The sequence below is a fragment of the Ziziphus jujuba genome, chromosome 4, assembly GCF_031755915.1.
Source record: "Ziziphus jujuba cultivar Dongzao chromosome 4, ASM3175591v1".
In the NCBI taxonomy this organism is placed as follows: Eukaryota; Viridiplantae; Streptophyta; class Magnoliopsida; order Rosales; family Rhamnaceae; genus Ziziphus; species Ziziphus jujuba.
Window position 1 is genome coordinate 32,103,989 of NC_083382.1, and position 24,693 is coordinate 32,128,681.

Consider the following 24,693-nt stretch of genomic DNA (forward strand, 5'->3'; position numbering starts at 1 on the left):
TCATATGGCCCGTGAGACGTACTCCATTATCACTCTGCCAGAAACAACCACGTGCATTTTTATTTTTTTCTCCTTCTTTATTCGGAATTCATGTACCCAAAAAATATTAAAAAAACGTTCGGAATTGGTACCATTTTAGGCAGGAAGCTAGTAAAAATTCGAATATGTTTGTCAAATCAGTGGAAAAACATCGACCATAAGCATCAATGTGAGGTACGAAGTTAATAAAATAAAAATATGCACATGCAAAATAGGAAAGCAATGGTGGTTTCCTAGAAGGTAGATAGCGCTTTTTTCTTTTTTCTCTTTTTTGGGTAATAAAAAATATTTTTAGATGATGAAGATGAATTAGATTTTTCAGGCCATATCCTGATGTTTATCTAATTCAATTGGGACGATTTGATCAATTCAAAAGGCATGTATATGGCAATATATATCTTATCAAACAAAAGCAAAAACGTCACGCGTTACTTTAAATGTTTTCTATTATTCTAATATGGTATCTATTTGTATTTATATTCTACTTAGGTTTCAAATTTTTTCTTCCAATGAATATACAACATACAAACTTTTGGTTGCAAATTTCTTCCATTATATTCCCTTTTGTGAGTTCTAAAGCACTATCCAATGGACATCTCACAAATCGCAACTTTCTTTTATAGCAATAATTGTACCTTCTGTTTTTAAGTGGGATTGAATTCTTATTTCTTACACCACATAACTCATATTTTGATCTTTCTATTAATTTAATATACATTTTAATCAATTCACCAAGAAAAGAATATTTACATTTTAATTAAAGGGGGTCCATTGACCAGATTTTAGTAATATTTACATTTTAATTCATTTTCCTAGAAAGTACCTTGTATTAAATTCACTATTTTATTTGCTAATGAGGAATCAGGTTCGACTTTTACCCGCGGACACGAAACAAGGACTTGAGGAGATTCAGAAGAAGCATTCTTGATTGCATATCCAAGTCCATCATCCGAATGACACCTATTCAGATGTAGACCCCTCTGTCATGCATATCCAAACACAAGCAGTTCACGTGAAATTGTTAGCCCAATTTTTTTTTTTATCTTATTTTTTATCCATTTATTTTTATTTTATCAAAAATTATATTCATTCAAAATTCATAATTACAATGATTAATGGCATTAGCACGAAAATTCCATGTGCCCGCAAGTCAAGCCAACTTTTCTGAAAAGCTCCTTTAAAAAAAAACAAAAGAAAATTAAATTTCTTTTTTCTAATTTCTTGCGGGCTTTATCTGAAGCTACTTAAAAAAAAAAAAAAAAAAGTTTGGGCACTTTTTACTTTTCAGAATCTCATTTTTTTAATTAATTTTATAATTGGTGATTAATCAGATCCACCCGATAAAAGCTGCAATTTAAGTGGAGCTCGCCCACTGCCATTTTATACAAAAGAACTATGTTTCAGAGACTTATCTTCTTCTCGCAGAGGTAAGTTCGAGATCTCTCAGCGAAGGAGCTACTTCTAGTTGACTATCAATCAACATCAAGTATGATATCTTTTTTGCTTTTTGGAATTGTAGCCGTTAATGGATTTCTCGTGGGTTTCGAAATTTCTAGCCGTTAATTTGAATTTTTGGGGAAAAAAAAAAGATCAGGGTTTCTGATGGGGTAATTGGTCTTACGGGTTTAGAATGGGTTTTTTGTTCATGTTTTAGATCTTCGGTAATGTGGTTAGATTTGACGCCAGAATCAGCGTCGCTTGCTTAATATTGTTTCTGATTTTGCGGGATTGTTATCTTTGTAGGGTTTGGTAGTGTAACTTTCTGGTTTCGTGAAGGTTATCATTATTTGTCTATATTTGGGGTTTTCCTTTTGTTTTCTTTTTTATCTTGTGAATTACTCTTCTACGTCATTTACAGTTTCTTTATTTGCGGTTGGTTTATGTGTAGTGTGCTTGTGAAGCCATTTGGCATTGAATTACTTAAGTATTTGTTAATTGTGAGAGAAAACTTAACAGGGTAGGTCTTTCTTTTGAGTCGGTGGAAGAGGCAGTTTCAAGAATGAGTCGTATCTAAATTCTAAAGCCGCCAGTTTAGACTTTCCGAGAAAGTTCTATTAGAAACGCCTCCTTTATCAAGCATTTGGCGACTGGGTTTAATGCGTTTTGCCTAATTTTTTCTTTCAGGTGTGGATTTGGATTGGTTTGGTTGATCTGGGTGGGTTGCTTTGTGAATTAGAGGTAGTGGATTTGTTTAGAATTTTTGGGGAATCTCTGTAGAGAATTGAGTTTGATGGGTGGTAAAAGTTCAAGGGAGGGAAGTTTGAGGGGGAATTCGTCATTACGTTCGAGTTCGAGTTCTTCCTCGTGGGGTGGGTATTCTCAATCGCCGTATGGTCAAGACAGTCAGATATATTCAACCCAGCAATCTTTCTCGTCACCACAATACGCTTATCCCCCTCCGTCACCACAATACGTTTATCCCCCTCCGCAGGCTTATCCCCCTCCACAGGATTACGATGTTGGTTATGCTGCTCCTGATGGTAGGAGGAGGTTGGACAGGAAGTATTCAAGAATCGCAGATAACTACAATTCCTTGGATCAGGTAAAAATAATTGGCAACACTCCTTGTAGATTTCTACTCTTTTTTTGTTGGCTATTTGAGAAGAAAAGCCAATATTTAAAGAAAGTCTCTGTGGCTAAGTTATATCTAGTCTCTTCGTAGGACCATTTTATTTAGAACTATTAAAATAGTTGAGCTTTTCACTTAAGAATGGAGAGAAATAATTACTTCCTTGTCACTTATTCATGATGTCGGAGTTGGTGTTAGTGATTTTAATATGTTCACCGATGCATTATTTTGAAAATTTGCATTTTCTTCATTGATGATGCCTTGAGACAAATTTTACTCCTTTGCAGGTAACTGAGGCTCTTTCACGTGCTGGCCTTGAGTCTTCGAATCTTATTGTTGGTATTGATTTTACAAAGAGTAACGAGTGGACAGGTTAAACCGATTTCCCATTAAATTGCTTTGGATGCATTGTGTGTTTTTTAATGGAACGTGCTGAGCTGCTTTTCTGTAAAATATAGGTTCAAGGTCATTCAATCGACGAAGCTTACATCATATAGGAGATGGTCTGAATCCCTATGAACAAGCAATAACTATCATTGGGAAAACCTTAGCTGCATTTGATGAGGATAACTTGATTCCTTGTTTTGGTTTTGGGGATGGTATTTTCAAAGCTCGTCTTATTTTCTTTTCCAAAGGTGCTTAATTTTTTGAAATGCTGGAATGATAAGAATAACTGTTATTACTTGGCAGCATCAACCCATGATCAAGATGTCTTTAGTTTCTTTCCAGACGAGAGATTTTGCAATGGATTTGAGGAAGTATTGAGTCGGTACAGGGAGATTGTTCCTCATCTACGACTAGCAGGTCTGAATCACATTCTTTGGTGCATTGCCTTATCTAGAATACTTAATAACTTTAGCAGATTCATATCATGCATTGTGCTTATTATTTTATTGCAGGACCAACCTCATTTGCACCAGTAATCGAAATGGCCATGACCATTGTTGAGCAGAGTGGTGGCCAATACCATGTTCTAGTGATAATTGCCGATGGCCAGGTATTTTGTCTCCATATGGAAGTAATATATCTGCGTAAACAGGGCATTTCTGCATCCTAACTAGCCCAAAGAGAAGAAAGTTGATCTAGTTATTCATTGACATTGCAATTATTGGACTCAAGTTCATCTAAAATTTGTGAACTTAGTCTACAAACTCAATATAGAAAAAAAAAAATAAATAAATGCCTTCTAGAAGTGAAAGCTAAAAGTGATGCAGGTTGTTAGGGAGAAAAGCTAAGATAGTTTGTCAGAGAGTGGCTTAAAATAGATAAAATCTGGGTGTTTATGAAAGTGCTTAAAATGGATTTCTTATTCCATGTTTTATATTAATCAAATGATAGTTGCTGTAGGTAACTAGAAGTGTGGATACTGAGCGTGGCCAGCTAAGTCCACAGGAACAGAAGACTATCGATGCCATTGTTGAAGCGAGGTCAGTTGTGTTATTTTTGTCTCAATATAATTGTTTTTTGGATGGATCATTTATTTACCTGATATGTCTATACTATTGCAGCAACTTTCCACTGTCAATAGTTCTAGTTGGTGTAGGAGATGGACCCTGGGACATGATGAGGGAATTTGATGACAACATCCCTGCTCGGGCATTTGATAATTTCCAAGTATGTGCTTAGAGGCATTTGTTTTCACTTCTCTTTATGTTAGCTTCTGATTTTTCAAATATCATTATTGACCAATTCCTAACTGAAATTATATTTCTTTTGTGTTTTTTTAGTTTGTGAATTTCACAGAAATAATGTTAAAGAATGTGTCCCCGTCTCGGAAGGAGACTGAATTTGCTCTTGCAGCGTTGATGGAGATTCCTGCTCAATATAAAGCCACAATAGAGCTTAATATACTGGGGTAACAGTGGCTTCTGTCTGTCATTTCGAATGGTTTTTGATTACTGTTATAATTTCTGTATGTAATATCTTCTTTTTAATGAGGCAGTTCTCAGAAGGGAAATTCTCCCCGGAGGGTTGCTCTTCCCCCCCCTATATATGGCACATCATCATCTTTCAGCAGTTCAAAGCCTTCTCGTTCTACTGGTTTTGAGCCAAGTGTGCCTTCTTATCAAGTTAATAGCAAACCTGTCGGCACAGCTCCGCCAGCTCCCAGTTCTACTTATGATAACCAGGTTTGTAGACCAATAAATGGAGCATCATAAATTTGAATCTCCTCAAGCTTAATTAAGAAACTGCTATTGGTAGTATATTACTTGATGAAAATGCCAACCTAATGTTTAATGAAATTGTTCTTTTTGATTATGAAATTGCATTTTCTGAGTGCCCATGTTGGTTAAATCAAAAGTCATCTAAACTCCACGTGGTATTCCTTATTGTCATTATTTCCTATTCCATGACTAAGACTAACACTCTATGTTTGTTTTGAACCAGCTTTGCCCGATCTGCCTTAGTAATCCGAAGGACATGGCCTTTGGTTGTGGACATCAGGTACTTCTTTTATTTATTTATCATTGTTATTTTTTCATAATTTCTGGGAGAAGATAAATGGAAGAATATTAAACCCTGAAATTGTTTTTATGTGGTAGACTTGTTGCGAATGTGGACCTGACCTTGAAACCTGCCCAATTTGTCGAAGCCCCATTCAGACAAGAATAAAGCTCTACTAAAGAAGTTTCTCAGCTTTCATTCCCCCCTTTTATTTTTAGCTGCTTCTACATTCTTTCTTATTCATTATTCAGATTTGTCAAAAATGGCTTTGAATCAGCTGGATTCAGCACCATTTTTTTTGTGTTGTGGATGTAAAAAAAATGCGTAGCAGGTAAGAATGGGAGAAAATATGTGAAAAATGGCCCAAGTTATCAGTTTCTATGTACATTATTGTAATTGGATGTATCTCGTCATATAATAATATGATACTGATTTGATGTTTGGTTAGACCAAGTACTTACGGCTTGCTACAGTTAAAATGAAGATTCAGTTCTGTTATTATTATTATTATTATCATTATTTTTCTTGATAAAGAAAAAAAAAAAAAAAAGGTGGACGGAGAATCATTAATGAAGTGTTTGGAAAGGATTGCGAGTGGTTTAACATCGATTATCAGCATTAATTAATGGCATAGTTTGAGATGCCATTTAGCGGGGTCCATTCGTTTTCTGCATGAGGTGGGACAGCCAAAACCAAGCATGTCATTCTTTTGTTGCACCATCCAAGTCTAAACATTTAAACACCATTGCCGGTCCTCTGGCCAAGTGTAAACTAGTTACAGAGTTCACGAGCCACCATCAAAATTGTCAAAACGATGAAACACATGTCCATCACACAAGAGCAGCAGTTTGTGAGGTGTCAGAACTCTGTAGTGTCGGTAAAGTCGGGTTGTAGGCTCATTAATCGTTGCAACTTTGAAGAATAACCCTTCTTTCATTTACACATTATTTTATTGTTTTCTTTTTTTCACTTTTGATATCACAGATTGATGATGAGGCTTGAGATGTGAGTTTTGTAACGTACGGAACAGACGGAATAATAATGATGTCGTTATTTTATATTTTGATGAATTGTACATCAAATATCAGATAACAGGGGTCAAGTAAAAGTCCATAATATCTGTTTCCTACACCACGAGAAACAAATATTGAGGAAATTTGACTTTTGGATCCTCAAAGCAGTGAGGGAAAAATCATTTTCTGCTTCCAGGAAGCCCAAAAAAAAAAAAAAAAGGTTGATATTATACGTTGTTTACTACAAGTCCGTGCATTCCCAGCAAGCAGTCTGAGTGGAATGCACTCTGAAAGGGACTGATCTGTTTCTTGAAAACACTAACATGCAGAGTGTGAACAATTAGTCAAATTGAACTATAGGGAATTTCTAAAACCAACTACACATGGGGCTTCTTTCCACTAAACAATTGTCAAAATAGTAGATCTGAAATTCTAAATTGACTTTAACTTACCTTATGTTAGCTGTTTGGTTGGCCTTTTCAGAGTCATAAATTTAGGGTGAATCCTCCATTGCTATATGACTCTGCTTCCACATAGGCATGTGGAATACCTTAAAAAACAGTGACCCATATTGTTCAGAAAAAAATAAAAAATATTAATAATAAAACTTTGCACATAAGAATCTTTATTGTGGGTTTTCGGTAGACCAGTTTTATGGGTGGATTATCACTCCGACGAGCAGCATTAAATGAAATTAAGAGTTTTTCCCCACCAGTACCAGTGACTACCACCCGCCAGATTTCATTTGTTACATTTATTGCACTCGACAGCTTTCCTTTCCTTTCATGTTCCATGATAAAGAAAACTCAACCACCGTCATTGATTCTATTTATCTACATCTCCAGCTTTCTTTAAGTGGAAAATACATATTATATATATATATATATCAAACTAGCTTTCTCTTCATTCTCATTGTTTTTTGATAGCAGAAAAAAAAAAAAAAAAAAACACCATGTCTGCCATTGAAATGGCCTCAAACACCAAGGTTCCTTACCAGAGACTCATACATGAAGATGGGCTTGGCTTATATGATGAAGATTATGAGATGAGAGATCATCACCATCATCATCATCAGAAGGTGTTGGTGAGATCAAGAAGTTGGTACAGATTCAGAAAAGTGCCCAACAGGAGGAGATTCAAGGTCAAAATTCCAAGCTTGAGGAGGATATTGAGAAGGAAAGGTAAATTCGTCTCAGCAGTCAGGCTTTCATTTGGGAGAGTAATGAAGAGACTGAAAGAAAGCCAGTCCCATTTGAACGATCTTTTTGCTGGGAACTACTTGTTCTTGCAGGTTAATCCTGCTTTATTCAAGTACCATGATAAAGGTCATGGCTTTCCCTCTGCTACCTACTCTCTTCCTAGAGTAGCTTAATTAATGGGTTATCTTGGAATTTTAGTTCTGAATCCTGATCAATAAATAGTTTCTTCCTGTTTTCTAATCTTTTTTTATCTTAATTTTCTAGCACTTTTTTGTTTTGTAATTTATCTTTTTCCTTTACCAATTCTTGGCTCGAAAATGGATGTATAATGAATATGCACGCTAAAAAAATCATATCAGGAAAAGAACTTGTATATATTTCTGCCGTGTAGTAAGCTAAATTTTCATTAAAAAAACAGTAATAATAATAATAATAATAAAAATAAATCCTCTCCCAGCCTCTAATTCTGTGTCTGATGATCATATATGAGTTTAAAAACCCAATTTCTAATTTAGAGGAACAAAATTGTAAATTAAATTTTATCGTGAATTAATTAAGGTTATACTTGGGAAGTGTGGTATTATCTGTTTAATATCTTTCATATTCTAGTTGATTTCAGAATATGACTGGGGGTGTGGCAATTCCTCATACTTTCAAATCAGACAGATTTTGGAACAAGCGAGTGTAACATGATCAATGTAGGATTAAAAAAAGAAATCTGGTATCATGTTTAAATAGTTTATATCAGTCATTCTCTAATAGTTAATATCAGCCATTCTCCAACAATCTCTTTAGAAAAATTCAATTGGTAATAATCACTGATAATAATCATTGGGAACAATTTTTAAATCTGGCTTTGATTTGATGATACAACCTCCCAGCCTATTTTTTTTTTTTTTTTTCATCTTGGTTTTATTAGAAAAAAAAGCTTTATTCTCTTACCAAAAAATAATAATAATAATAATAATAATAATAATAAATGATAACTTTGAAATAAAAGCTATTCTCCAACCAAAAAAATAAATGATAGCTTTGGAAAATAAATTGACTTCCTATTGAGTTTCATTTAAAAATTTAATAAATAACTTCCTATTATCTACCACATTGTTAGTAAAATTTACTTACTTATGTTTAAATTATATTAATTTCTTAATTAATTAATAAATAAGATTCTATTATCTGTCACATTATTAGTAGATAATTTGATAAACAAATTCGGGTAGTTATAGCATTAGAAAAGCTTGCAATTAATAGCAAATGATGGCAAAGACATTTTATGGTAAATAAATTGAAAAAATAGAGTTTGTTTTGGTTGGAGATGGCAATGGCTGGTGTGAATTGGTTGATATGGCAAGCATTGCATTATTATCATAAATAAATGTACAAAGCAGGTGGGGAAAATGTATATGGGGGCAATTGGGCATAAAAGCCACGTGTGGAGTGCCCACTAATCCCTTATCCCTTATCTCTTTCAACTTTTTTTTTTTTAAATGTCTTATCTCCTTTCTCATGTCACTAAAAAACGTCCTCGATTTCTATAAAGGATCCAAAAAAAAAAAAAAAAAAAAATTCTTCGATTCGTTCCATCTTAATCACATCATTGGGGTAGTTTCGTTGTTCCTTTCGAAATGTCATGACCTATCATTTGTCACAATTAATTACTTTCCCAGCAGTTTTAGTGAATAAAAACTCTCGCTACTATTCTATTCATTTCTGAAATTTGTATTAAAATACCATACCGATATTAATTAATTTAAACGCTCAATTTTTAGTTTTCTTTTTTTTTTTTTTTTTCCCAATCAAGAGTGTTTATGTATTTTGGTTTTATTTTTGCATACATTTTATGTGGTCTGCAAAAGAATTTAATAAACCATCTTAAAAATATGACCGTCTCCCTGGTGCTTTCAACTAACTTTGAGCCTTTTTAATTAAAAAAAAAGAAAAAAAAGAAAGGAAAAAAAAAAAAAAACTTTGGGCGTTTTTATACTGCTTTTCTTTGGGTTTTTCCCTAGATGGTTCCATAAAGCCTAGCTACATTCATGTCATATAATTAAGGATAGAGAAAATAAATAAATTTATTTCTACTTGATAATATAAAAAAAAAAAAAATAGAACAAAAAATTGAAATCTAAATTGGAAACTGTTACAACCATTATTCAAGTTAATACATAGATACCTTGGAAAAACAACAAATTACTACTACTTTTTTTTTTTTTTTTTGGGTAACAACAAACTACTACTAGGCACAAACAAGAAACAAATTAACAAATTTGCATCTACTTTTTTTCTACCAAAACAAAACATCAACTTTTGCAAAATAGTTACACAAATTAGTATGCATGGATGGAGGACATATATTAAGCATCAACATTGGCCGTACAAGCTTTCGCAACTTTAAATTTGACAGCTCTGTTCGGATCGATCAAAGCGAGCACATTGACTCCATAACCAAACTGAAGAATGTTCCGGTGTTGTTGGAGTTTCATTACAAGCTTTTCATGAATTTGACTTTTTGCATGCTGTAGAAAAGAAACAAAACGACAACAGTTTCAGAGAGAGAGAGATAAAAAATAAATAAATAAAAGAGATGGTCAAGATAGAGCAAATTACCTTTGTGACTTTGAGTGCCGTTTGGATGACATAGTTTCCAAATTGATCAGCAGCAAGTCGTCCGAGTTTGTTAGAGTTGACAAGTTCGTCTAGTGGATAATCCATCCATGGAGATTTCAAGCATTTTTCTACTATATGGCTTCCACCTACCATGGATGAGAGCCTAACATAATGGCCGCTTAGGATACAACATATCTTTTGGGTGAACACTGGGTTGAACAATCCTAGCACATGTTGAACAACATAGTTCCTGCACAAACACCATTTTAATGTATAATTAATACACTTATATATAAGTATATATTAAAATAAATACCATATACTATACTTTTATCTATATTCATGTATGTATACGTACCCTGTAGGGTCTTGAGAAAGGTAAAGTGAGTTTATTGAGATCGTCTCTAGAAGCTGATCTCTGTATGGTCCTCTAATGTAGGTGATGAACTCGTTTAAGTAAATACATCCTTTTTCATGTGTGGCCAGTTGGAGGCAATTCTCTACTGCTTTCTCGCATAGTTTCTATGCAAGCAAAAATAAATAAACTGTGTCACATAATATTTATACTAAAAACAGAATGGTTAAGATATGTGTTTGAGCAAAAGAAAGAGAGAGAAAGCGAATATTTAAATAGAATTATACCTGGTTTAGCTGAGTATCAAGGCGCTTCAAACATTTGATTATAATAGAAGATCCAATTCGATCAATCATGAGTGTGTTGAATCCCTCGGATAAAGAATCTATCATGTTTAAAATCAAGTTTGGTTTTCTTAGCTTGATAAGCACCTTGATAAGCTTTTTAATGGATTTTGCTCTGCCAAAAAAAAAATATATATATATATATATACAAATTTAGTTAAAATTTTGAAAGCATATTGATGTATATATAAACTAGTTGAGATATTTTAAGATTAATTATGAGAGATTAGAGACTAACCCGTTTTTATTTAGTGATGCTTGGATGAGTAAGGAAGTATCCAAAGTGATCTTTGCAACAATGAGATACAAAGCATAGACATCACATGATTGAATGAGCTTTTCGAAGAGATAATGTCCATACTGGTTGGTTATCACAACAAGCAGGAATTCAAGAACACCAGAGAATATATTTCTTGTAATCAGTTGGTGGTTTGAGGCCAATAGATTCTGCAAAGTCAGTGAGCCTTCAAGACAAGTGGCCAGAAGGGCTACATTGGACTCAGTTTTCAACAGCTCAATAATCTTATGATTGTTTTGGATGTAGCAATTCAAAGCTGAATAATTATTATTATTTCCAATATTATTGCTAATTCCAAATATCCCTTCTTGATGAGACTGATGATGATTATTATAACTAACGGAACAAGAACTTGGACCTGATCCTGCAACATAAGGATGATGATTCAACCCTGTAATATCTCTGTTTCCTGCATTGATCACAAAAGGGTTTTTGCGATTACCCCGGTTTAACAAAGATTGATGATCATCTTCCTTCCAGATGTTGTTTTCTGTATGATTTTCTACTAGAAAGAAGTCGGAAATTTCATGGGCATTATTATTATTATTACTCATGTTTGATCCTGAGAAAAGAAAAACAACAATAAAATAAATCACATAAAGAAATCAAAATCGAAAGCAATAATAATATAATTAATTTGGAGTAGAGAAAGAGAGTTTCCTAATTACCATTCTGTGAAGAGGCATAAGAATATATAGAATTTGTTGAAGAATCGTGATCAAATTGATCCACATTGTTCTCAACCTCGGGAACCTTGACACGAAGCGAACCAAAACGCAGGCAAAAATCTTCAAGAGAAGAATCTGCAGCAATAGCAGGAGTAGTTGCAAAGCTGGTACTTGACGTCTCCATATAATTAATCCAAGAAGGAAAAAAATAATAATAATAATAAATAACGAACAACAAACAAAGAAGCTTTTTTATTAGCAGTCCCAAAGAACCCAAGTCAAAGAAGAAGCTTTATGCTCTATGGAGGGAAGGCTAGAGAGAGAGATGTAGATTTCAAATTTCAATACCGGGCTTAATTTATAGAAAAATTAAGAACAGAGAAAACAAAAATAAAAATAAAATCAAAATAGGAAATAGGAAATAAGAAACGTTTTCCAGGTTATCACTGTTTCTGTTTCCGTTTCCTTTGTTGGTTAGGAATCTTGGTATTCAAGAAAGGAAACAACGACAATTTGAATTTCATGTGTGTTTCTCTTGACTCTACTCCTTTTACCCGCCATTGTTTGAGAACCGAATTGTACCACACACTTCGGTCCAATAGAAAAGCCCATTGAAGCTTATTTTTTGGGGAAAGAGCAATAAAAGCCCATCGAAGCTGGATATATAATGTAATCCGGTAATCGTATATGATGGCTTCCATACTGTGCGTTATATATATCTATATATATATATATATATATATATATATATTTTTTTTTTAACTAGCTCATCTTAATAATTAACTACCTTATCTAAATTGAATTCTTCCACATTTAATCTGAATTTATTTTCTCTTTTGTCATTATTAGTATATTATTTGATTAATAACTCTCTAAAAATTAAGGTTTTTTTTTTTTTTTTTTAAAGCAAAAATATCTCAAAATTAAATTTTTTTTTTGAAATAATGTCAAAATTAAGTTGAGATATCTGTTTGGGATCATTGAGCATTAATATATTACAATATATTCCTAAATTGTGGGAACTTTCTTTTATTAATAAAAGAAAGTTTTATTGGGCTATAACTCTTTCAAAAAAATTGGGCTAAAACAAATAAAAAGCCCAAAATCTATTTGGACCTCTGTCCATTAAGATTATCAATATCCGGAGCTTCGAGACGGTGCGTTTTGAAGGGAATGGTGAAGAGGCGACCCAGAGCGAAAACCGCAGGGTTTTAGGAGAGAACTGGGAGCAGAAGCAACAGGAAACAGCGAAGTAGGAAAGCATGAGGCTCATCCGATCAATCAGTGGTAATCTTCTCCTCTCCACTTTCAAATTCTTAAGCTTTTCCCCATACATTTTCTTACTCGTTTCGCTAATAATGAAATAGTATTTTTTTTTAAAAAAAATAAATAATATATTTTGTATTGTATTAATTCAGGGCAGCGTAATTCACTGCTGCGAGAGGTGGGACGGAGATACTTCGCTGCGGCTCCAACAGAGGAATACGCAAGGAGGAACTACGCAAGCAATGTCTCCGAGTATAACACTGTTATCGGTTCTCTCACCGCGCAGAGAAGGTAGATTCTGAGTTTGATTTTCCTTTTGTGGTTTTGGGATTTTTTTATTTTTTATTTTTGGAGAAATTGTGAAAGTTGTGTTCTTTTTTTTTTTCTTTTTTCTTTTTTCTTTTTTTATTTTTTATTTTTATTAATAACGGTGTTGGTAGGCATTTCTTGCTGAGAGATGTGTATGATGATATGATGCTGGATGGAGTACAGCCAACTAGGGATACATTCCATTCTCTCATCGTTGGAACCATGAAAGGCTCTCGCTTGCAGGACGCGTTCTACTTTTCTGACCAAATGAAATCCATGGGTTTGGTCCCTGATGTATGTATTTGTATATAAATGCTTTTTTTTTTTTTTTTTTTTTTCACATGGATCTGCATTGATTCTTATCTGCTGACTATTAGATTCTTTCAAGATTGGAAATTTTGTATAAAGTTACTTTGCGTTTTTTTTTTTTCCCCTAGCTGTTACAATGTATTGCTTTGTGTTATAGGTTACTTTATACAACATTTTAGTTTCATTGTGTGGGAAATGCAAGTACTCTGACCAGGCAATTCGGGTATGTTTCTTAGATGTTTTTGTAAGTCTTCAGATATTTTTTTTTAGAATCCATAAACTTATGATGGATTTTGGAATAAATTTTGATCTGTTTACTTTCATGCATGATTGAAGATTTTGGATGAGATGAAGAAATATGAAGTGAAGCCGATGGTGCAAACCTATGTTTGTCTACTCAATGCATGTGCTGCTGCTGGCCGTATAGATCGAGTGTATGCCACTCTTTTAGTTGTCTTGTTTTACCTAGTTGCAAATTGCAATAATTATGGTCATAAACCTTAGCCTGGAAACTTGATAGTCTGCTATACCAGTGATTAAATTGGCTTTCTTTTACTTGAGTGGATGATTTTACATGAATTCATTCCAAAATTTTACATTTAAATGCCCGCACTGCAAACTAATTTATAAGTTGTCTTATATGCTTTATGATCCACTTTTGGTTAATTTCGGCATATAACAAACTAAACTTTCATTTTAATCTACAGATATGCGATCATTCGTGATATGACTGCAGCTGGTCTTGGGTTGAACAAGTTCTGCTATGCAGGGCTTATTGCTGCACTTAAGAACAAATTGCCTGTTCCAGAAGATTTTGCCACTAAAGTAATTACTATAGGATCTCTCTTCTTAAATTAGGCTTTCATATCATTAGCTTTTGATGTTTTCTGTGATATTCCCTTTGCTGAAAGATCATTGAGTTTGTTGAGCGGTCAAAAGAGTGGACATCAGTTGAAGCATCCAGTGCCTCAGCTGAAAATCTGATGATGGGTGTCTCTGAGGAGGAATTATATAATCTTCCCACTGCTGAATATGTTCATAGGCGTGGCGGATTTTTGAATAGGCAGCTAACTATATATCATGTTGCATTTCACGCTTGTGCAGACCTTGGAAATGTAGAGGTACTTCTTTGCATCTCTAATGTTCTGGCTTAACATCACTCACCAAGCAAATCTCTATTATCTTCTTTGTGTGTAGCCAATTGTGGGTCTGTTATTCTATTGTTATTTTGTTATCTACTTTATGTTTTTCTGTTGTCTGTTAATTCTTGATATTAGTAATATACCTTTATATTAGTATACCTGTGGCTTATATATGTTCTATGAATAATTTAATGCTGTTTTAGCTTTGTTTATTTAATCTCTGTTTATTATGTCAGTTGATGGAAACTCTTTTGGAGATGCTGAAGAAGGATGAGAAATATCCAGATATCTTCATTGTAATGCAAATCATGAGGTAAGTGATTATTTTAATAATAATATCTTCATTGGATGGGAAAAAATTCTTTTGGAGATTCTAAATTCGTTCTGTTTCGCTTGCTATGTTCTATTCCCTAGAAGATGCCTTTTTCTGTTATGTCCTATTTATTCTGTTAATTTTCCTGGTAAAATATCTTGTTAGTTGATTAGTTCACTGTAAGATACTGGTCTCTGTCACTGGCGCTTTGATTCAGGTGCTATCTACGTGCAAGGGACATTGATAATGCTCTTAAAACTTTCGAAGACCACATGAATGCAAAAAAGCCTGCAGCACCAGAACTATATGTAGTAAGTTTGATGGCAAAAAATCTTTGGCATTATGTCAAAGCATCTTCGTTCTCTATATTTGAATGCTATTTCATAGTTTCTGCTTCCTTTTGAAATTAGTAAGAATTTACAGTGAACCTGAATTTTGGATGATTGGATTTCTGAACAGCCAAATCATTTTTCAACAGTACTTGATGTCAGATTATGTTGTGCAATAATCTGCCTTCTTTGAACTCTACACGTATTCAGGAAATACAACACTTTCCCTTTCATGGGTATCCACATGGTCCATCCAGACATATGATATGTTATGATTTTTTTTACCAGAAGAACTAATATTTTCTTTTTCCTTTTGCCATGCATAAACTCTTTCCATAGCATTTATGGTTGGCTAGTTGTGTGTTGTTTAGTAATATAAATGTTTCTATTTATTCTATTATATTATACACCTTTGCTTTTGGCACATTTTCCATGCTATTAGTATATTATTTGTGTTGTTCTCTCTGAAATGTTCGAAGGATTATTCTAATAGCTGGACATTAATTTTGTATAATATATGTGTCTCCAGACACTTATAGAGGGAGCCATGATTGGGCATACCCCCAAGGGAATGCAACTTGCACAAGATACACTGGTAGGTTGAGTAATTGCAGTTTCTTATCTGAGTTAATCACATAAATCGAGGATTTGGTCTAACGTGATTTCATTCTCCAACATAGGTAAAAATGACTGAGAGGGACTTTTTCTTGAGCCCAAAAATGGGGAGTGACCTTCTCCTTATAGCCTCTGGCGAAAAGGTGCTGTAATAGCTTCATTTGATCCATTTTTATTAGCTTAGGGATGAGAATGGTGATTGTACTTTGTCTTTTGTGGTTCGTCATGGATAATTTTATGTTTCTGCGTTTGAGGAAATATTCTAATTCAAGAACTCCTTTTGATATTTGCAGACTGGTGGATATACCACTGCTAACTATATTTGGGACTTGATGCAAGCTCGGAAGATTACTCCTTCACTTCCTGCAGTGGAAGCATATTACAATGGCTTAAAAGTTAGTCTCTTGCTTCGCTAGAGACGTTTATTGTTTCACTTAATTAAAGTATATATGATATATATATATATATACACACACACACACACACACACATCCACGTGACTCAATTTCTTTTTCTTTTCCAATTTTCCGGCTTTTTTGATAAATTTTCTGTACTTTTTTTTGTTTATGAAATTGCAGGGACGTGAGATCCCAGAAGATGATCCACGGCTCCTACAAGTTTCACGGACTTATGACAACCTTCGCACCAGATTTGGAACAGGACCTGGCCGATCCTATTAGGTGTCAACTTTGTCTTTTGTTGGCTATTAAGCGAGGTTTAATATTTAGAACTTAGAATTAATCAAAAAATTGGAATTATCAGGGGGATTTGATATGGATGAGAATTATCAAAGTGTACAACTTGCCCCAAGAAAGAAAGTGCTAAATTTTGTACAACTTGCCCCAAGAAAGAAAGTGCTAAATTTTGTAATTTTCATCGACTCAATAAAAATAGGTTTGTATCTTTCAGTTGCGCATAGAGTTTTTCCATTTTGATCTACTAATTAGAGTCTCTCGTGAGAAATAAAAAAATCTTATAATTTTATTTAGCCGCTTTCATAAAAAAAAGTTGATGGCTGGCTTTCTTTATAACATTGTTTTCTGTTGGTGATTTGCACTAAAGAATCCTCCGGAATGCAATAAGCTTCCACAAATAGGAATCCTAAGGTTGGATAGTTTGCATAGATCAAAAGAATAACCACATTTGACAAAGCAGTTGCCAATGCAGTTGAATCCCTAATAGTAAAATCATATCTATATCTCGTGATTAGAACTATACATTCAATGTTTTCCACAAGTCACATGCACTTGAAAAAGTTTCTCAAAGCATGGAAGAGAAACAGAGCTGAGTTGCACAAAATGATAAAATACAGAAGCTATTTGTGTTCCAATTAGCTGCAACATCCGCCTCTCTGAGCAACTGCACCATCTCTAGGGCCTGATTGGCCTTGAGGGCGTCCATAACCAACCTTGATACCGGATGACTGCCAATCATTACAAACATGGTATTAATGACCATTTATTTCTGATGCATTACATTTCCAATTCTCAGTGCAAAAGAAATGTAAAGACTCCAGAATTCCAAGTCCCAGACTTCTATATGATGCTATAATGATAAGATGAGAACACAATTCGATTTCAGATAGCCAGATCATCCATTATGCCAATTACGGCTAAGCTTGTCAACCAAACAATTGGTGAATACTAAAGTATAACCTTTATAATTGACTTCCCATTCTGAAGCTCAAAACTCCTCTACGAGTAGGATGAGAAAGACAAGAAAAAACAGAAATTAAGGAGACCCCCAACCCACAAGAAAAAACTGAAATTAAGGAGACTCCCAACCCCAAGTAACCTACAGTTTGCCCAACAACAAATGGCTTTCCATTTACCTCATTGGATACATCAAACACGCCTTCTTGAATGTTCTGAAGGATCTTTGCAGCAGTCTTTATAAAGGCCTGAAATGCATATCAGAACTCAGCTTTAACATATTGCTCCAGCACTTTAACTTTGAAGCCTATGAATACAGGTCTCCTTTAAGTAAGTTAAGTTCTTTACCTCCTCAACATTTTGTGCTGTTCTTGCAGAAGCCTCCAGGAACAAAAGCCCATTCTCCTTTGCAAATTGTTCCCCTTCCTCTTTGCTGACAGCCCTTCGATGAGCAAGATCACACTTGTTTCCTATGAGCATGATTGACATGTTGGGATTTGCATGCTGCCGGGCATCCTCAAGCCAGCTTGCTAAATGATTAAATGTCTCTCTCCTGGTGACGTGACCACATTTTCTCGTTACAGTCGAGATAATCAAAAGAAAATTGAGGCAAGCATAGATAGGAGTATAAGGCCTTTCCAAAGCCTAATCGGTTAATCTCCTGCCTGTTTATTTATTCATACATGATAGCTCTTTTCTTATGCAGTAAGCCAACATTATGAATTTGTACACAAATGCCCTAACCCAAAGCTCCTAATAAATCAAATCAGATACTAAACTTGATCTTAGATATTTGATGCAATTTGTATATGAAACCATTTAATACCGGTGTTCTCTCTTTGATGCAGACACAAGAACATTATATATATGCCCACCTGGTAATGTCATAAACCAGAAGTGCTCCAGCTGCTCCTCTGTAGTAAGATCTTGTAATTGATCTGAAAGATTCTTGCCCAGCCTGAAGAATTACAAACAATCCCGAAGTAAAAAAATAAAGCATGCAACCAAAAACACAAAAATAATTAACTAGACAATAGCAACATAATAAGTTCAAGTGGCTGGTTAAGGACGTACCAACTTTACTGAATCATCCTTGGAAAATACAATTATGGAAAACAATATTGAAGAACAAATTCTATCAAGATAGTTTTCCTATCTAGAAATCAATATTAACATATACTTCTTCACCCAAAAGAAGCAGGAAAAAAATTTATACGATTCAGCTGACAAAAGCTCCAAGGCAACAAAAGTTCTGTAAGTTGAAGGCAGTAGATATGTGTGATTAGAGCACCGGATTTTCTTTTGAGGGCTCAATTCTCAGGTCAAAAGCTCATTCACTCCTCCGGCATGCAATTAGATATTATTTAAAAAAAAAAAAAAATCAATCGACTGAATGATGTCGTAAAACGAATTCAACAATGATACATCTGAAAATTCAGTATCTTCGCATGAAATACAAAGACTCAAATTTGATAAATTTAGCCTATTTTTATAGAGCACTAATAAAAAGTAAAAATCTTTGAGGCCAATTCAAACGGGCGCTCAGCTACCAATAAGCTTGAAGAAGTAAATTGAGTTATCAGCGAGACGATCAACTAGTACTTACAGTGTCCCAAATCTGAAGCTTGATAGGACGACCTTCTATGGTGACCATTCGAGCTCCGAATTCCACACCAATGGTGAGATCATGAACCGGCTGAAACCTCTTGTCAGTGAATTGCAACAGCAGGCAAGATTTTCCTACACCTAAATAACCAAAAATAAAAAATAAAAACTCCACCCTAAATTCTCTGCCCAAGACATTAATCATGAATATATATATTCAGAGCTAGGGTTTTGTGAAGTTGAAGAAGGAAAGAAGAAATTGAGGAAAACCTGTGTCGCCGATGATGATGTACTTGAAGAGGTAGTCGTAAGACATGGTTTACGACGTCGTCTTGTAGGTTGGAATCGAGGTAGAGAATGAAAGAAGGTTGTCTGTCTCTCTGTTCTCTCTCTCTCTCTCTCTCTCTCTCTCTCTCTCCTCTCTACTTTTTGTAATTTCGAGAAGGAGATTGAAATGGAATTGAGAAGAAGGAAAAACCAAAAAAAGTGAATTTTTATTAAAATAAAATATTTTATTATATAATAAAAATATTTTTTATGAAATAATTTAACGGATTTTAAAATATTTAACCGTCAAAAAAGTAAGATTTCGTGACGTTTTGTCACCGACACACGCCTTAATTTTTTTTTGGCTTTTCAGGATTCTGGATTTATTGTGCACTCCACGCCTGCTACTACTTCATCTGTGCGTCTCTTTTGGATGTCAATTATTATTTTTGGCTTTCTATTAGTTATATATTCAGAGTGATCCAGCAATTTGAATATTCACACCCAAAAAAGAAAAAATTTAATCCAGTTGCATAAATGAATAAATGTCCATTTCTAATCAATATATATTTTCAAATGTAAAATCGAACAGGACTTTCAAAATACACTTGATTCTGATTATTTGATGCGTTTGTTTTCAAACATCCTAAGAAGTTTATTAGTTAAATTAACCATTTGAAGGAAGCTTTCAATGTGTTTGATTGATAAAACTTTTAACTTTCGTTACTTGCAATACTTAATTCACTGGATAACAGAATTCGAAGAATGGCATATTCCATATTATCCCTGCCATGAATAACCAAATTTATTTTTAAAATCAAATTTTATTTTCTTAAACAAAATAATATAACCGTAGAGGTCTTTTTGCTCTTTCCAAGTACAACAACTAACTTAACTTGGTTATGAAGCAAAGCCAAAATCAACCACCACCTTTTGAAAAGCAACGCCTAATATTCGCTCTCCCAAGTCCACATTCACAAATAAAGAAACAACATTCCTAACCACAAACTAAAGAAAACCAATTCTTTTGTCTTGGGAATTACGAACTCTGTTTTAAGTTTCCAAATACCAGATTTTGGGTCCTAGAGGGAGACTTTGCCTTGGAAGGATTGTCATGGTTGTCAGGCCCATATCCATAACCAGGCAGAAGACAGTGAAAAATAATGTTTCCAGTGTAGCAAACCTTAAAAGTCCTAGAAAGTGCCAGCACGTCTTTTAGATAATTCAAATAGAAAAATAATAGTGATAGGAAAGTTTGTATATCCATGTGGTGAAATCCCATGGCAGAAGATGGGTACGCCATTGAAATTCGCATACAAAGTTGCAGTCAATGATTTAACAAGCTTTAAAAACTGAAGAAACAAGTACTGAACGAATATGCCACTTTAATTTAACAAACACCATTGTTGGGAACTACAAAAAAGAACCCCTTCGTACAGGGTGGTTCACTTTCATTCTTCCATCGCATCTCCTCCTTCAATCACTTCCACCTTTTCCTTCAATGGGGTAATCTTTGTAAGCAGAACCTCTGCAAACAAAGAAAACAAAACGACATAAGTCTCAGTCATCAGCTCCTTGCTTGATCCTTAAAACAAAGCAAACATGGAAGAAGATCTACATATTTGGTTGGTTAAAGTACATGTCAAAAGATGCCATTTCCAGCTATGCCACTTACCAGTCTTCTTAGAGAATGAATAACCTTTTGCATTGACGTAAGTACGAGGATTTGGCAATAGATGGTTCCTCAGATATTCCTTGTGGCCCTGAGATAGCAAGCATCAGAAGGATAAACTTTGCATTAGTATCACAATAGTTTCACTTTTCCAATAATGCCAAAGACCAATGATAAAAAAACCTAACCTTTGTTATTACACATATATCAACATTGCTTCCACTACCCAAGTCGTTAAAAATACCAGAGCATATGGCCTCTGCTACAAGCTGTATGCCTTCATTCCTCTGCACAAACAATGCAAAAGCATAAAAAACATACACCAACTCATATTCATCAGTCACTGTAACGGTATATTCTGTAGGCATCTAACCATGCTAACATCATGTCTACCATCTACAGGTTAGCCATTAATTTCATATACCGAAAGCATCATCAAGACAGTGAAAAATCAATACAAGCATCTATGCATGAATCAGATTCCAATAGCTGACCTAGAAACACATTATCATGCAAGCCAATGAAGACTAAGGCATTTTATTTAGTATCCATATCCACTGCCCCATAGCAGCACACAACAGAGAACATAATCTATAAATTATAATTACTTACAGTCAGCCCTTCTCTGTATTTGGACTCAAATATTGCCATTGCAGCGAGAGAACCCGAACCCATTGTAGCAAATGGCAATGTGTCAGTTGATCCATGGGGGTATATCTGCAAAACACAGTGATCCAGTCATAAAAAATCAAAATTACAACAAAATATCAAAAACATAATTTGTCATGTCCAAATTGCAGAATCAAAAAAAACTTACAGTATGTAGATGAGGACCAGTGATATCAACCCCACCAAGCACCAAAGCAGCCGAGACATAACCTTGGTAACTGGAATTAATAATTAGAAGTTAAAATTGCACGTGGTTATTATGGAACAGAATCTATTATTTTAGGGTCATTAAATAATTTCAAGTTATTATGGAACAGATAAGACTCAACTTGAAAAGATGTTTCTTGAGGAGAGTCAAAGCTGTAACAACCCTTGATTCTCGACCAGTGTGGTAGCGATGCAGTTGGAGCTGTGAGCTAACCATGTCTACAACACACGAACACCATAGCAATGATAATTGATATAATGCAAGGAAGAATAAGTGTACATTTACGCTTGCAGTGTGTCACAATAATAAGAAAGTAGTTTCACAGAATTTACATGTTTCAGTGACTTTTATACGGTGCTAAAGGATTTACAAATGGAACTAAAGTGTACAAACATCAACGCCAACATATACCTGTTACTGCCTCAGTATCAGCAGCAGTTCCAGCTCCACAGCAATATATATTTGGAGCCATGTAGTGAATTTTTTCACAGTTCTTGTCACAGACAATAGGTCCTTCAGTGGCCCTTGTATCTGCTCCAAGAATGACGCCATCCTAAGAAACAATATAAATGGAACATTACTTTGGATGCATAAAGTCAACTAACAATGGCTTCATACCAAAAACATTGAAACCGCCAAATAAATTAATACACGGACAAACCCTGGAAAAAGTATTACTAAATTCATACATATGATGTCAGGCATCTTCTATTTAACATGAAAACACTTAAAATATGCGCATAACATCAAGAAATCAATTAAAACAAATAACAAAACAAGCTTTAAGAATGATATAGGAGAGTTTATTTATAGTTAGGGGTGCATCTAAAAGGGCATAGCCCCCACTTGCAAGTTATAATTCATACAAGAATCGAAAGTTCTGCACCCTGAACCTCTATAAGCATTTGTGGCATCAATTCATCACAAAGCAATAAATCTTCGGATTCCCTGTTTTAGTATATTAAAGGAATCAAACTGAACATGCTACAAAACCTTTGGCATGTCAAAACATACATATTAACACTAGGGCAGTGATCCATTTAATTATTAAACTGATAAATATCAATTCATGCCCTTTAAACTTGTTGAATACCAATAGCAAGATGCATTGTTTCGAAGTCTTTATACCTACTCTTATCATTTAAACAAAAGCAGCTACACTTCCGATCCATTTCAATAAGAAAACACAAAATAAAACAAATTACCATTTTAAAACATGAAAAAACAATAAACACCTGAAAAATCAAACCAACAATGGTAGTCCCGGTCTTCCTGTAAGATGGTGGCTTCACACCCTTGTCGGAGAGCATGGCATTTCTTCTACACAAATCAAAACTAAACCCATCCTTTGGAGGGACATCTACTACCGACTTAGACATAGCTCAGATTTCAAATAAACCCTGCAAACAAACAAACAAACAAACAAACAAACGGTAGCAAAGAAAGCTCAATAACGCCTACAACACAAAGAGCAATAGCGATAGAAAGCATAAGGTTTTTACTCTCTTTTTTTTTTTTTTTTCAACGGACACTATATATAGATTTTAGATTTTTCTCGACAAACCTAAAATTTTTGATTCGATTGCTAGGTTTATTTTTTTTTTTTCAAAACGGAGATTAAAAACTAGAATTGGGATGGAATTGGGGATGCATATCGAAGGTTGAAAAGAGCCATCCGTAGAGAATGAAAACCCAAACCCCAAACCCCCCCCCCCCCCCCCCCCCAAAAAAAAAAAAAGGAAAAAAGTGGAAGAAGAGATCGAGGGTTTGTCAGAGGGCTTCCTACATCGGAGAATACAGAAAATTGTAAGGGGAAAGAGAAAGAGGAATGAGAGGATTACCTGCGGGCGGTTCCACCGGAAAGTTGCCTGAGATGTGATCGGAAGGAATCAAACGGTGAGCACCAGCAGCAATTTCAGTGAAGATCAGTGCATCCCCAAGTCTCGTCCTATAAACGATGGATATAACCTACTGGACAAGTAAACGACTTTTTTTTCTCCTTTTTTTTAAAAAATAAAATAAATTAAAATAAATTGTTTTCCTATTTTTTGTACAGGTATCATAAGCAAAATATATATATATTTTTTCCTTTTCCTTTCCATTTTACATTTTTTTAAGAAATAAATATTATATTATATGCATCTCTCAAATTTGTCAAATCTCCTTTTTTTTTTTTTTTTAACATTTTATTATCTTAAGGTAACAAATTGGTATTCTCGTATATTAATACAGAAAATAACTAAAATTTTGATAAATTTTTTTGTACAATTTGGATTTTATGGAGTGTATAAAAGACTTTCAAAATTTTATCTACTTTACTTATGGTGTGCCTTTTTTTTTTTTTTTTTCTTCTTCTGTATAAAGTATAAAGTATCTGTGTATCAATTTGTTTAGTGATGTGGTGTATATGGAGCCGCATAGGTGAATTTGGCTCAATACCCTCATAGGAACGAGGTTAATGATTTTTGTGCCCTCACTTGATTTTTTTTTTTTCTATCCCTCAATATTTATTGTAACTTTCAAACAAAAAAAAATTACTTACATATCCTATTATATTTTAAGCAAAACAAAAATCAACTTTTTCTAAATAGAGTTGTCTTTACACGAATACACACAAATACAAAAAACCAAAGTTGCCATGGAAAAGCCAAATAAAAGTGCATCTCATCTCAGCACTGTCCGAGATAATTGGTTGAATATTTTTGTTTATTTGTTGCCGTGGGATCGGTGTGGGTTTGTTTTTGTGTGGATTTGTTTTTGTGTTTATTTGTTGCCTTGCCGTGGAGTGTGCGTTTTT

At 34.2% G+C, this 24,693-nt stretch overlaps 6 protein-coding genes across 7 annotated transcripts; 3 read left to right on the forward strand and 3 right to left on the reverse strand.

Moving 5' to 3' along the window:
• The first annotated feature begins 1,257 nt into the window (after nt 1-1,257).
• Nucleotides 1,258-5,500, forward strand: LOC107415255 (E3 ubiquitin-protein ligase RGLG2). 2 transcript variants are annotated; one of them, XM_016023550.4, is made up of 12 exons: nt 1,258-1,525; nt 2,164-2,581; nt 2,896-2,980; nt 3,067-3,207; nt 3,299-3,412; nt 3,508-3,605; nt 3,956-4,035; nt 4,117-4,222; nt 4,336-4,463; nt 4,551-4,737; nt 4,997-5,053; nt 5,152-5,500. In XM_016023550.4, exons 2-12 carry the CDS (start codon nt 2,270-2,272, stop codon nt 5,230-5,232), a joined length of 1,389 nt encoding a protein of 462 aa, XP_015879036.2. In that variant the 5' UTR covers nt 1,258-1,525; nt 2,164-2,269; the 3' UTR covers nt 5,233-5,500. The 2 variants fall into 2 exon arrangements, with proteins under 2 accessions (XP_015879036.2, XP_015879037.2); XM_016023551.3 differs by having other exon boundaries at nt 1,258-1,466.
• Nucleotides 5,501-6,478: 978 nt separating this feature from the next.
• Nucleotides 6,479-7,505, forward strand: LOC107415256 (uncharacterized). The gene has a single exon (XM_016023552.4). It carries the CDS (start codon nt 7,019-7,021, stop codon nt 7,436-7,438), a length of 420 nt encoding a protein of 139 aa, XP_015879038.2. The 5' UTR covers nt 6,479-7,018; the 3' UTR covers nt 7,439-7,505.
• A 2,125-nt stretch (nt 7,506-9,630) lies between these two features.
• LOC125421848 (putative pumilio homolog 8, chloroplastic) lies at nt 9,631-10,622 on the reverse strand. The gene is made up of 3 exons (XM_060816841.1): nt 10,518-10,622; nt 10,234-10,397; nt 9,631-10,125 (listed from the first exon to the last, which is right to left on the reverse strand). The coding sequence occupies exons 1-3, from the start codon at nt 10,620-10,622 to the stop codon at nt 9,762-9,764; spliced, it is 633 nt and encodes a 210-aa protein (XP_060672824.1). The 3' UTR covers nt 9,631-9,761.
• Nucleotides 10,623-12,688: 2,066 nt separating this feature from the next.
• Nucleotides 12,689-16,726, forward strand: LOC107422109 (pentatricopeptide repeat-containing protein At4g35850, mitochondrial). Its single transcript, XM_048471512.2, has 13 exons — nt 12,689-12,827; nt 12,959-13,097; nt 13,247-13,409; nt 13,582-13,647; nt 13,761-13,858; nt 14,132-14,249; nt 14,336-14,545; nt 14,803-14,879; nt 15,097-15,190; nt 15,738-15,803; nt 15,889-15,966; nt 16,117-16,218; nt 16,402-16,726. Exons 1-13 carry the CDS (start codon nt 12,803-12,805, stop codon nt 16,501-16,503), a joined length of 1,338 nt encoding a protein of 445 aa, XP_048327469.2. The 5' UTR covers nt 12,689-12,802; the 3' UTR covers nt 16,504-16,726.
• Nucleotides 16,727-16,999: 273 nt separating this feature from the next.
• Nucleotides 17,000-19,674, reverse strand: LOC107415270 (ras-related protein RABB1b). The gene is made up of 6 exons (XM_048471513.2): nt 19,351-19,674; nt 19,082-19,221; nt 18,351-18,433; nt 17,824-18,028; nt 17,655-17,723; nt 17,000-17,246 (listed from the first exon to the last, which is right to left on the reverse strand). The coding sequence occupies exons 1-6, from the start codon at nt 19,394-19,396 to the stop codon at nt 17,154-17,156; spliced, it is 636 nt and encodes a 211-aa protein (XP_048327470.1). The 5' UTR covers nt 19,397-19,674; the 3' UTR covers nt 17,000-17,153.
• A 902-nt stretch (nt 19,675-20,576) lies between these two features.
• On the reverse strand, nt 20,577-23,902 carry LOC107415224 (proteasome subunit beta type-7-A). Its single transcript, XM_016023510.4, has 9 exons — nt 23,738-23,902; nt 23,132-23,296; nt 22,308-22,449; nt 22,018-22,114; nt 21,837-21,906; nt 21,632-21,736; nt 21,208-21,306; nt 21,023-21,110; nt 20,577-20,875 (listed from the first exon to the last, which is right to left on the reverse strand). The coding sequence occupies exons 2-9, from the start codon at nt 23,273-23,275 to the stop codon at nt 20,799-20,801; spliced, it is 822 nt and encodes a 273-aa protein (XP_015878996.3). The 5' UTR covers nt 23,276-23,296; nt 23,738-23,902; the 3' UTR covers nt 20,577-20,798.
• Between the last annotated feature and the right edge of the window lie 791 nt (nt 23,903-24,693).